This window comes from Orbicella faveolata, unplaced genomic scaffold (assembly GCF_042242905.1).
Source record: "Orbicella faveolata isolate gen_17 unplaced genomic scaffold, um_ofav_v1 contig_27, whole genome shotgun sequence".
Classification (NCBI taxonomy): Eukaryota; Metazoa; Cnidaria; class Anthozoa; order Scleractinia; family Merulinidae; genus Orbicella; species Orbicella faveolata.
The window spans coordinates 7,518,706-7,532,264 of record NW_028301555.1 but is presented as its reverse complement, the minus strand read 5'-3'; the positions used below and the strand labels follow the sequence as shown (position 1 = coordinate 7,532,264).

Below are 13,559 nucleotides of genomic sequence, written 5' to 3'. Positions count from 1 at the left end.
GTTGAGTCAGAAATCCTGTAAATGGTCTAACAGTCTACTTGGAAAACATGCTATCCTCTGTCTTTCTATAATCTTTCTGTTTATAACAACCTGGCAATGGAGATCATGTTTTCCCCTATTTCTAGTCTTGGAATAGTTTCCGTGCAGTCTAAACACTTTACGAAATCATTGAATTCCTTTTATGCCTCAACGTAATTTATGTGATATGTGCCTTTCATACATTCGCTATATATTTATGTGTTATATCCATTGGACATCTAAATAGTTGTTTAATCGTTTTTTCACTATCTATCATAATGGTTGCCTACAAAGCACCGCGGGTAACTCAAAACAGAAACATTCCCAATTGAGCAAAATTGAATCTTGCAGCTCTCGTAAGCTAAGGTCTCGCATGAATAGCTTGAAACCCTTTGAGAGAACAATAGAACAAACAACAGAAACAATGCCCGCTAGCCCCAAAACAACAACAGCTGCTGTAATAACGACAAACAGAATTACAAGCTTACGAGAACTGCTACACGGCTGCTTTAAATTTCAAGTTCTGTTTATTCGCATGAAGCGGCCGCCCTTTTGGCAACAACCGGTTACTTCTAGGTGAATGCTTGGCTATTCACTATCTACAAAAGAATAGATTGTAAGACTGTGAGTAACGTAGCCAACAAAAGATAAAACATTGAGCGTTGAGCGTGATAGAACGCTGGTAGATTTATGCTAATGAGTATTACAACAATTCAAACCGCGCACGATTTTGCTAAAGCGTTATGTTAAAGGAGAGTTTCACGGTTCGGCGCATGTCTGTATTATATTTATTCATTGTTTATGAACCAATCGCTAGTTACCTAATTTCGCATGCAAATAGCCGTAAAATCATCAACCGTAGAATAAATTGTACTGGTCAAGACTAAATTCAACGGTCGACAGCGTCGGTAAAATCCACTGAAATCTTCTGAGAATTTTGGTCATCCGTTATTCTCCCTCGACTAACTATAGCATGTGATTACTGAGCTACACCTGAGTGGGGTTTTAAAGCGATAACATTGATAAGAAGCGAGCAAAAGTATTTTGATTTAGAGACATGCGCTGAACCGTGAAAACCTCCCTTTAAATACTACTTAAAATATACAAAAAAATAAATGGAAATCGTTAATTTGAAAGAAATTTAATCAGAATTTTACTAAAACAATGGGATCATATTGTCTCTCGTCCGCATGACGAGCCCCTACGAGAAATTGTGCCATGCAGTGATGTTTGTGCCGCTCGTTTTCGCCTCTGGTCTGCTGCAAATCCTGTGAGTGGATCGCGCTGTATCGCAGAGTTTGTAAGTCAGGGCAACAAAGTCATTTATGATTTCTATGGGCCGATAAAACTGCAGGAATATTGTGTTGTAACGCATTCGTTTTCTTGTATGTGATGCCATTTCGCGTCGAGATGATCGCTATGTTGCTTTCGATAATAATTCTTCAAGCCATTTTCACTGGTGCTGTAGCTTCAGAGAATGGATCAAGCGTTGAACATTTTCACCCTTTCTTGTTTTTCAACCAGAAAGACGTTTTTGTTCTCCGCGAACGAGCGCGATCAACACACGCTGAAATAGCGCAAAGGATATCCTTAGCGACCCAAGAGATGATGCAGAATCCTGAAAGCTTTCTACCGCCAAGAGATTGGCAAACGTTCTCCAGCGCATGGAATGAACGTTACGGGAACGATCTCACCGCAGTAGCATTCTATTGTGTTTTATACCCTGAAGATATCAAGGCAAAAGAGTTAGCGATCTCATTCATGGAGCGGCTTGATAATCTTCCAAATTGGCGAGTGGCCGCTACTTTACGCGACGATGTTCCAGTAGCACACTCTTTAACCGGCATGGCGACCGCTTACGACTTTTTGTACGAACAGTTGAACAATACTCAAAGAATACGCTTCTTAAAGAAAATCACTAGCGTGACCAAAGAGCTGTATGAAAGGTCTTACGACAAAACGCTTTGGTGGGGATCTGCTTACCTACAAAATCACGTGGCTACAAACTACATGGCAATTTTTACCGGCGCTTTGATTGCTTTTCGGCATAAGGAACTCGAGGCGGAGAAATGGATGTCACGCGCTCATCTAATGCTGGGTAGAACCCTGGAGCTGTTTAGTTATGTTGTGGACGGTTCAATTGATGAAGGGGTCGCTTACGGTACGTACACGACACGCGCGTTGACCCAGTATGTTTTCTTTGCCTTACGTCACTTTCGCATTGACTTAACCCATAGCCCTTGGCTGAAAGAACACTTTTGGTTTTTGCACTATACGGTGTTTTCGGGGTTCAGAGAGACTGTGGGTATTGGTGACTCCAACAGAAATTGGTACTACGGACCAGAAAGTCAGCTAGTTTTCCTGGACAGCTATGTGCTAAGGAATGGTTTGGGCAATTGGTTGGCAAGAAGGATCAGAGAACATAAAGTCATAAAAGGGTCCCTCGCTCAGGCACAGTCCCACAGAAATTGCATGCTTCACACAGAGTTTCTTTTCTACAATGCGAGTATCAAAGAGAGAGCTCAACCCAACCCGAGCCTGCCTCGACTGCATGTGTTTAGTGACTGGGGAGTGGTTACCTATGGGGGAGGCGTGGATACCTCCCATAGCAACAACTCTTGGGATGAGAGGGATACATTTCTTTCCTTTAAATGCGGCGTGCTTCACGGAAGAGCAATAAACTCTGTTGTTAGGCGCAAAAACTTTCGTTCATGGATAACAGGCTGGAAGAATTTTAACCCTGGCCACGAGCATCCCGATCAAGGATCCTTCGTTTTTGCGCCAAATGGAGTGCCGTTCATAACTGAGACATTTTACGCCCCCAAATACACGTGGCTCAATAATGCCATAGTGTTTGGCCCCTCACCCAACTCGGAGTGTTCCAGCCCCTTCGAGGGACAGATAGGAGAATGCAGTGGATGGTTTAATTACAAGACAATGGCCGCTTGGAAGGCAGAAGGGGACGTAATATCTGCGTCAAGTGAAGGAAACATGGTTTTTACCAGCGGCGAAATGAGCCAGTGGTATAGAGAAGAGTTGGGCTTGCTGAGCGTCTATCGTAGCTTGATTATGTTGACTCCAAGCGTCCTTCTTGTCGTTGATCACATCGAACGCAAATCAGCGGGCCAAGCATCGATAATGAGCGCCTTCTTTCACAATGTAGACTACTCCTTCAGTCTCGACATGAACTCCACGGCAGCAACCCATGCTAGCGTTTCGATAGACGGACTGTTACACAAGGCATACTGGTTCAATCTGGAGAGCGGCGAGGAAAGTCTGGCCCATGCGAGCCATTATTCAACATCTTATAAATCACTGAGAACAAACTACCTCAATATAACAACGCCCCTAAACGCGCGGTACACTCGGACCGCGTACCTGTTCCTGGGCCCTGAAAATAGAATAGACCTTGTCCTAAAAGTCCTTACTTTGCATGATCATGGATTAAAGGTGTCGTTAAGAATCAGTGGTGTCGATTACGTCGTTTCCATAGCAACAAAGCATAACCAGCCTTACGACCGATACAGTTTCTTGGGTTTTGGTGGATTTTGCGAGGTTCAGATAAACGCCAGGAAAACTGTGCGTTTTGGTTTGGATGTAATTTCCGCCTCTGAGGAGGAAGTTGTGGCCGATTCGTCATGGACTCAGACCAATGTGCCAATTAATTGGAGTTCCCTAGTTTCCTTGTTTCTACCCTTCAGCATCGCAGGGATTTTGGTATTTTTCTATTTAAAACTTCGGCGCCAGCTACTTGGTCGAACCGCCCTTCAAGTGTTTTTCTGGTGTCTTGGAATATCATGGCTTTTCACAACATTAGTGATCAATTTTAGCTTCTGTACAGGTGAGAGGTGTGCGTGGATGACCACTACAAAACAAGACACTACAAGCGACAATTATACTAGCTTTGAACCAGTGGAAGATCCGCCTTTTGTATTGTACACTTCTCTTCCCTTAGCCGGCGCTGAAATTCTACAACACTTATTCAAGAATTCTACGGACTTCATTGACGTAGAACCTACAAGAGTTGCGCATAAATTTTTGGATCCTTGTTCCATTTTTTCTCATTTTCACCCTTCTCCCGACACGATGCGGTTGAGAAGTTGGCTCAGAGCTCTTTCTAAAAACCCGAAAGCTGTTTTTCCAGGTTTACCTAAAAGGTATCACAAGGCTTTACCGTCGGTCCGTTTTACAGACCCTGGCTGGGCAATGAAGTTTCCATGGCTGAGGAAAGTCCTGGAGACGCGATTTCGTGCCATTGTGGTGGTAAGAGACCCCAGGGGGTGGGTGAACGCCTGGCTTCGAGAAATAAGTGTGAATGGTACACTTCGTGATGCTGTACGTGAAGCTCTTGATATGATCAAGGTCCAAGGCTGCCACGAGAAAAACATGTCTTATTTTGCACCTGAATTCCACGAAATGCAAGTGGTGCTCCTTCAGCACGAGAACGAAAACGGTATGGACAATGTAGCGCTACTCGCCTATCTGTGGGCCGCGCACATGAATGCTGTCCTTCGTGTGAACTCAAATCTTCTTAAAGAGAGTATACGCTTTATTCATTTGGAAGACCTGATCCTGAAGCCTCGAAAAACCGCTGAGAGTGTGTTCCGCTTTCTAGGCGTTCCTCTTTCACCAGCTTCTGAGCATCGTATTCTAACAGTTGCACGCACGGAACAGTTCTCGCTTGGCTCCTCCCGAGAAATTGTCGGGGCCAAGACCGTGGAGGCTTGGGAGCGAGAGCTGAAAAGTGAAGATGCTGAACGGATAAAGGACATCTGTGGTCCAGTCATGACAAAACTTCGGTATGACGCCGTTGAACTGGATATATAATGCGTAGAAAAATAAAAGAATGAAATAATGCTGCCGTTCCGTGAAGGATGTGTGAAACCCAATTTACACGCATCTTTATCGGCCCGCGAAAAATTGGCGAAAGGAAATCCGTAATTCGTAGTTCAAGCAGAGCAGTTTTTTTCTGCAAAAACGTTTTGAAAAGAAAATGATAGTTAGTGGATAGGTTAGTTTGTATATTAGTGGGAGCACTGCAGATGGCAGTTGCTCCTTGTTACTTTTTCGGTAGGTAACAAATTTACAAACATCGCGCGAGCTCGATTCTCAGAAATTTCCGGATAGGGTCGGTTTTTATCCGCCATAGGGAGTGATTACACAGCAGAATTCAGCTAAGCCGGGTTAGAGGGGTTAACATTCCTCGCCCGGCTTCCGAGAAAAACATCCTCTTGAAATGAAATTGGTGATTACATATCGAGATTATAGAGAGAGTTTCAGTCCGGGCTGAAATTCAGCCCGGGTTAAAAATTCCAGCCCGTGCTTGAGAAACTGGATCCCAATTTTAAAAAAATGAGAAACACGAGATAATGCTCGGGGCTTGTTCAATTTCTACCTATAACAGAAATTTCGTGAAAAACTATATTGAGTTGAATTGATACAATAACACATAAATCAATTGAGATATACTAATAACTGGAAATTTCAGGAAATTCAAACGGAGTTTTTGGTTCAATAGAAAGCGCCCCATATCTGTGACGTCACGTTCCGACTTCAACTCAGGAAAAGAGTTTAAAATGCATGAAAAGTGTGATTTACACACCTTAAACTGAATACCTTGTAGCAAGAGGAAAAGAGAACAAACAGCGGTTACAAACATTACAAATGGAAACGTCAAGTTGAAACCAGTTGTTTTGTAGACCATGCTTTGTCTATTTGTAATGTTTGTAACCACTGTTTGTTTTCTTTTCCTCTTGCTAGCAAGTTTTTGCTGAGTCTAAACGTCAGTTAATGTTTTAACAGTGTTTATAACGACCTCGCAATTGAGATCGTGTGTTCCCCTTATTCTAGCTTGATTAATTTTCAGCCTAAACACTTAGCGAATTCATATTTAATTCCTTTTATGCTTCGACCGTATTTTATGAATTATGTGCCTTTCATATATTCGCTGTTCTATATCTATTGGACATTTGTTTAATCTATTTTTCATTATTATAATGGTTGCTTACAAGCACCGCTGGTAACTCAAAACATATACAACCCTTATTGAGCAAAACTGAATCTTCCTGCTTTAAATTTTCAGTTTATTTTCCAATGGTTTAAGCCACAATCACGTTTTAAATTTAAATTTATCTTTAAACTGATGACTCGCGGTGTTAGAAGATCCGTCACACTTAATCTAGGGTATGATTTGGTCAAAAGCTAGCTACACAAGTCGAAACTTTTTCGTCTTATTTCAACGGAACTAAAATTCAAAACACAAATTAAAAAGTCAGCAGGGTTGGGATTCATAATGTGAGAATTGACCAGATGTTAAACAGCGAAATAATTTGTACCAAATACAAACAACCTTTCTAATTCTTCTTAAACCTCAATAAGCATGATGGAAAAGAAACTTTCAAAAAAAGAAACTTTACTTTTAAGCCAATTCTTCACTGGATGAAACGACATGCCTTCCAAGGTGAGTCAAACATTTTTTGTTCATTATATCTCGCGATGTTGGATACATTTGATAACATATGAGTGGGAAATAAGTCAGATAACACTTTTTAACTGTCATGCACACGATTCGTGTGATTACTTTTAAGATAACGATTTTATTCTCCGGTCTATTCAAGGAGAAGTCTAGACAAAACTGCAACTTTTCTGAAATAATAAGAACCTAATAGCCATAAACTTGTTGCGTTATGTGTGAGTGAAACAGCGAAGGTCACAACTAAAAGAGAAGAAAATTGTTTTTATCTATTTTGTACCAGCCTTTATGCTGTAATAAAAATCATCTCCTGAAGGTTAAATCAGTTTCCTAAACGCAAATCTTAAGGAAAATAAAAAGACAGTTTTTAATGATTTTTCTCTTGCGAATGAAGACTTCTTATTTACGAAAAGAACGCCAAAATAAAGTTTGTAGTAACTCTAAAGTTCAACACATTTATTAAAAATTAATTTGTTATCACTTTTTTCGAACTTCGTCTCTTATAAGGTCTGCACACTTTAGGGGACACGTTGCAGGGGACATGAAGTGGGTGCATATTGCAGCGACAGTTTTCCTTGTGCGACATGCCTGTCTGAGAAAAAGTTCTGTTGCGGGGACGAGAGTTTGTCCCTGCAATATGCTGGATGAAATTCAGCTAGTTTGAATTCGTGCGTCATGGGGGAGGGACAAAAGTAATCTCAGTTTTCAAAGTCACATCGTGTGCACTGCTCTTGCAAACTGTCCCCGCTATAACATAGAAATGAACCAATCTCCGCTTCGTGTGCACCATGCAGTTTGCGTACTGTCCCTACAACATACGTTCTATATATGCGTACACACGAAGTAGCTTGACCCGCTTGACGTCCCTCTAGTGTGTGCCGACCTTGACTCGCTGACGTTTGAATTATATCAATATTAGCTATGGGCTACACTCAACAGAGAAATTTATGAGCTTAATTTTTTTCTTTCTTTAAACAATTGACTTTTTTAGTGGCTTCAAAGGTCAATGTACTCTTTCGCCAAGGAATAATTCTCTATTCGTATTGATTCGACTGAGCGGCTTCATGCAAAAGCCTTAAATATCAGGACTGTTTCTTTTCCTCGTAGTTTTACCTCATCGAAGTGTCGTTTACTTTTAACCTTCGATTTGAGTTGATTTGAAAGTCCGTTTATGCGTATTGCTAAAAAAAATGTTGGGGACTAATTTGAAAGCATAAATTAGAAGTCTTTTTTGGCTTACACTTAAAAAGACAGATTTTCCACTGAGGTGCACGGCGCATAGCTATGATATAAAAAGCCTGCCTATTGCTTTAAACCCGGTTAAGATCAAGACTTCAGTAAGACAAGCTGGTCTTATAATTAACAATTATTCCACGAGCACGCGTTGGATATGAGATGGTAGATAACCAACGAGTCTGATATTCAACAAGCGCGATTGGAATGATTATTTTATTAAAAACGCCCCCAAAATATAGAAAATTAAACTAAACTGAAAATAAAAATTGAAACACCCCAAAAATCACGCGTACGTTTACCATATTTGTATAGCATGGTATAATGGTTCATAACCCATGGCTAAGCCAATGAAAACTCTCGAACTGCATTATCTAACAATCCAGTTTTCAATAATATTATGTATTGCATTTTTCCAATCTTTAGGTATTTTGGTATCTTCGTGTTCTCCAGCTCTTTATTTACCTCTCAATAGGAAGCAGCGAGGAAACAGGTAAATTGAACTTCATTTGTATTTGCGTTTATACAATGTCATCATGCTTTTGAAAGGAAAACGTCTCAAGAAAACCGACAATATTTTTCCATTAGAGAACTTAACCAACGACGACGGCGACCACGAGGACAACCAACGCCTAGTGAAAAAATAAATTTATATTTTACCTTCGAGTTTCGCAATTGTCTAGATCTGTTCAGTGCACCTATTAATCTCAAAACTTGCTAACGCTAAATATGTAACGCCAGCGTTCATTTTCAAATTATAAAAATACGAAAAATCAGACGCCGTTGATCGAGTTTTCCAAATACGCCGAACTTAGTCATTTTATGTTGTTGATGTGTGGAGGACGGCTAAGAAATGTTCAAAGATTTATAACGTTGCCGTCGTGGTTTGCTTATGCTCTGTATTCATGCTTAGCGTATGTCTATTGACTTATGGATGGACAGGATTGCTTGGTGGACACGAGAGAAGCGTAGGAGTTGACCGAGGCGCAACATGGAACGTGCAGCTTTACTTCTCAAACTTCTCAAACTTCCTAAGTGCATCCGTAACTCGATAGACGATGTTTATTGAAGAAAAAAATTAAGCTAAAAGATGTTTGTATTATAGCTCTCCGAAATTATCGACCACCCAAAGAGAATTATGGTAAACTGCTGTTAAAACAGACCGCATAGAAAACCTGCATTACTTTAGGAACTTGCATATTTCGCGTGATACAACAATGATAAAATATTACACAGTTCAAACCACGCTTTCTTCTAAATGTTCACAGCTTGTTGAAATATTTAACTGTATTTGTCGCTCCTTTCTTTAGCTCAAGACTGCATGGACCTCCTTAAGAAGGGTTTCAGAAAAGATGGCGTCTACTTCATCGACCCGGATAACCAAGGGCCGTTCCAAGTTCTCTGCGACCAAACTACAAAGGGAGGGGGGTGGATAGTTTTCCAAAAACGCTTCGACGGATCCGAAGACTTTTACAGAAACTGGTCTGACTATAAGAATGGATTTGGAAGGCTTGATGAAGAGTTCTGGCTGGGAAATGATAAAATCCATCGACTAACCAATAGGCAACAAGAGCTTCTGGTCGAGCTGGAAGACTTTCATAACATTACTGCTCATGCTCAGTACGACTATTTCAGTGTCGATTCCGAGGATGATTGCTACGAGCTTCATGTAGGTTCCTATAGTGGCAATGCTGGAAATTCGCTGCAATTTCACAACAATATGAAATTCTCCACAAACGACAAAGATGTGTCAAAAGCAAATTGCTCCCACCAAAAGCTTGGTGGATGGTGGTATGATAAGTGTGCAACCGTAAACCTTAACGGCAACTACACAAAGAATGGGGCTCCAGCTTACTCCAGCGTACACTGGCGCTCATTCAAAAACTATTATCCTATGAAATCCACGTCGATGAAAGCAAGAGGGACAACAGGTAGGTTTTATGGCCCCATTGCGCAAAGGGTGGATGACACTATCCTCTGCAGAAATCACAGCCTAGTGGATCGAGAGACAAGTGCCCCTCATTGGCGTTTTACATACATACTTTATTTATTTAAACACTGTAAAACATTCAGTGACACATTGTGATGATGATGATGATGATGACGATGATGACGATGATGACGATGATGATGATGATGATGATAATAATAAACAGAAGTTCAGTTATATCTACACTCGACTGTCCTACAAAAATTACCTTGTGGGGGACTGAATGACAGTTGTTGTAAAGTCGGTCAATTTCCCTTTTAAAGCGTCCAAGAGAGTCTGATTTCCGTAAATAGACGGGTAGGCTGGGTAGGGTATTTCATAATAGCGTCCCGTTATAGGCGGAGCCACGCTTGCAGTAGTTTGTGCGCAGTTTGGGAGGTCTAGTTTGAGCTCAGAATCTCTTAGATTATACGGTCTACTGCGGATGCCAAGTACGTCTTGCGGGTACGCCGGAGAAGACTCCTTGATTTCACGTGTTAGATTCCAGCTCGATCATTATTGAGACTTCAAGATCTGTATATAATGATCGTTTTTTGCGATAAATGTCCAAGAGCAAGAACGATGTGAAAATATTATTACTGTTGCTGTGGTTGTTTTCTTTTCCTCCAGGCGCTGAATGGGATTATTCAATTGAACTGAGAACGAATGGCAACTCGGCACATGCACAGCTTTCGAAATTGACCAAGCTCAACAAACTGACAGCTTGCTGGTGGATAAAACTGCTGACCACTGAATTCGCACTACCCTTTACAGTGTTCTCCATTGACGAACCGTCTCTAAACAACAGTTTTGCGTTCTCCATTCAAGGACATTCAGAGTTAGAACTCACTGTGAACGCCACTGACCAGTAAGTGAGTGACTCGATGTCTCAGTTTCGATCAAAAACGAGAAAGGTGACTACAAAACGGTTTATCAGGTTCTCTCAGTTTGGCCTGGTTCCCAGAATGTCACTGCAGTGGAAAAACGTACTGCGCAGCTTTGTGCACATCCTTACTTACGGGTGACGCAATGTGGGCTGCAATGGTGTAGAAATGACAGACTGTTTTAAGAAACGCTAGTAGGCTTGTCTCGATTGTGCTTGTAAAATGCTAGAAAGTTGCTTACTGGAATGCCAAAAAGGAGCTAAAAACTTGCCAAAAATCAAAAAAGTTGCTACCTGAAGTTCTTGATATTTTTATATAAACGTTAATTAAAAGCCTTATTTTTCGTTCTTCGCAATAATTGCTAACATCGGTCAAGAAAAATAGCTTGAAACTTAGCTTTAAATAGTTGCTCGCAAATATGGGCGAAATTTAAGGACACTCTTAAGGTAATTCCCCTGAAATAAAACTGCAAACTGAATAGATTTTTGTTCAAACTTTGTCCACTGAATATTTATCATATGAGAACTTTAATTATAAATAAAAAAGGGGCGTGCCCATGCTCATTAAGGAGCAGTGAGGCATTAAAAAAGTCCCATTTTAGCGTTATTTAATGCTTATTACAAGAACGCATTCCAAGTTATTTTAAACTCTTTGTGAAACTCATGAAAACACGCCTCAAACTACAGTCAACACTTGTGTCGTACACAAATAAACTTTTAAAGTTTGATTTCGACAGACAGCTGAATCCTTGTTAAAATAATTGCTTGCCACGGCTATCAAACTGCAAAATAGAAAAGACTACAGTGCAGCTGCTATTTTCCTTATTTATTCAATTTTCAACAATAGAAATCAGATCAGTCTTTTCTCACGCAAAGCTAATGATTAGTTGATTAAAATGACTGGAAAAAAATTTGGGGTGCCCGAGCTCGTTAGTGAGCTATAGCCATTTTTCAACTGACAGAACTCAATATCAAGGCAAATCCGCCATGTTTTCAATGTGCGCGTGCACGAACGCGCGCTAATGACGCCATAAATTATGCGCAGTAGGGATGCGCAATGCAAATGTGAGGAATCACCTTAAGTCTAACTAGGAGCCATAATCGGGTGTTCTCAAATGTCTGGAGTGTTTTATCACAATTTATTATCCAGCTGCAGCGAGTACAAATATACAGCGATATTGTACAGTTATTTGTAGAGTAGAAATCTTGTTTGCAGTACAGGTCGGTGCGCTCACGCAAAACTGCCACTCTCTCCCTCTTTCATTGATAAATTTATTGACTACAGCGGTTGGATAATAAATCTCTTATTAGACGTTTTGGGGTGTAGTATCGCTTTATATATTTACTCGTTGTTTGTATTTTGACTGGCCCTACGGGCTCGTCAAAATACGACACCACTCGTAAAAATATACAGCAATACTACAAAAACCAAAGCATCTAATAAGATCAGTATGTAATACACGGCTTAGGCTTCATTTGCTTTATGATTTAGGCGAAAAACAATAAAACACGCTTTTTGTATCTTTTATGCTCGGACAAAACATTGGTTTTTGACCACTCATAGCGCGCGCAGGGTCCTATCTATATTGTGAAGCAAAATAAATAAATAAATAAAATAAATGTGATTAAAATGAGACATATTTAGTAGACTATAAATATACTGTACAATTCTTAGCGAGTAATATTAATCATGTATCACATACATGGTTGATAGGTTATTAGATTTATTCAACAACTATCTAACAGTTTATTCCTTATCTATTTGTTTCAGCGATGTTTTCCTTCGAGAGTTTAATATTTTTGATAATCATTGGTATCATATGTGTCTTAAAGGCCCATATGATGGTTTCTGGTTATACTACCTTGGGCTGTGGAAGATTAAAATTTCTGTTCACCCAAAAGGCCTAGACATAAAAACCGGAAGCATTTTGAGAATTGGAATTTTCTCAGAGAATAGCGTTGAGGGAGTGAAAGAAACAGTTACTGGGCAGTTGAGTCAACTGAACGTATGGAATAATTATAAAGATTTTTCATTCATACGCGAGACGTCACGTGGTTGCAGTGGACCAATGGGAACTGTAATTCCGTGGTCAGTGGTTCAGTTCTGGCTTCATGACACCGTCACTGTAAATTCTCCATCAGGATGTACTAGCACAGGTATTTATATGCCGGGTAAATAAGTTCATGTCTCTTTGCGGGCTTAAGTTTCGTTTACTCAAATAAGATGTCCGACACCTTAGGTCATATTGACGACTGAACACCTCAGATTTTTGTTGGAGTTAAATTTAGCGCGCGAAAATAGTTATCTCAATCAACTCACTCAATTCTCGCGTATTTTTATAACGAGCAGTCTTCTTTTTATTGCCTGTATAAACACGTAATTGAGGTTAAGCGAGCTAAAAACTTGTGTGAACCCAAATCACTTTCCAAATCGACTTTCTAGTTCTTACAAATTGCGACAGGTTTTTTTAACATCAAGAAACTGCTTTTATTTCGTTGAATTTTATTAAAATTAAGGCCAGAAATGTGATGGCACGTTGGTAAATGTCGCTGCTCTACAGTTTCACAACTTCCATAAAAGGAGAAAATGGAAAACTGATAGCATATTCTCCTTACTTTAAGCTTTTAACTTGGACTTGACACCATCCAAATCACCTTTCCACTTGACGTTGAAGATAACTTCCCGTCGCTCGAAACATCAGTCACCATCAACATGTTGAGTGTTTTTCAAGACTTTCTGGCTTGAATAACAACTTCTTATCACTCGGTGCATTTTTCCGTTCGTCTTCTTTGGCGGAAAGCCAACCATGCGATTTTCAAATAACTAGCTAAAAATGCGCATTATTCTCTGACTGTCATTTGCCTGCAAATAACATTCTTTTCATGCGCGGTTTGTACTCCTCTGAGACAACGAGCAAACACAATGTTCCAATGGCAAAACAATTATTGAAATTAGTTATCCTTAAATATTTTGATTTGCTAAA

General features: G+C 40.2%; 2 protein-coding genes and 1 pseudogene across 2 annotated transcripts; all 3 read left to right on the top strand.

Moving 5' to 3' along the window:
* Window positions 1–710: 710 nt before the first annotated feature.
* LOC110054730 (dermatan-sulfate epimerase-like protein) lies at window positions 711–6,970 on the top strand. The gene has a single exon (XM_020761089.2). It carries the CDS (start codon window positions 1,411–1,413, stop codon window positions 4,843–4,845), a length of 3,435 nt encoding a protein of 1,144 aa, XP_020616748.2. The 5' UTR covers window positions 711–1,410; the 3' UTR covers window positions 4,846–6,970.
* LOC149107432 (microfibril-associated glycoprotein 4 pseudogene) lies at window positions 6,467–9,809 on the top strand (annotated as a pseudogene).
* Window positions 9,810–9,947: 138 nt separating this feature from the next.
* On the top strand, window positions 9,948–12,935 carry LOC149107431 (C-reactive protein 1.4-like). Its single transcript, XM_089296489.1, has 2 exons — window positions 9,948–10,560; window positions 12,347–12,935. Exons 1-2 carry the CDS (start codon window positions 10,256–10,258, stop codon window positions 12,753–12,755), a joined length of 714 nt encoding a protein of 237 aa, XP_089152615.1. The 5' UTR covers window positions 9,948–10,255; the 3' UTR covers window positions 12,756–12,935.
* Window positions 12,936–13,559: the final 624 nt, after the last annotated feature.

Bases quoted from the DNA above. Each gene is read 5' to 3' on its own strand.
- LOC110054730 (XM_020761089.2), top strand. From the start codon at position 1,411: ATGCCATTTCGCGTCGAGATGATCGCTATGTTGCTTTCGATAATAATT.
- LOC149107431 (XM_089296489.1), top strand. From the start codon at position 10,256: ATGTCCAAGAGCAAGAACGATGTGAAAATATTATTACTGTTGCTGTGG. The intron at 10,561-12,346 runs GTAAGTGAGTGA...TATTTGTTTCAG, and splicing joins ACTGTGAACGCCACTGACCA to CGATGTTTTCCTTCGAGAGT.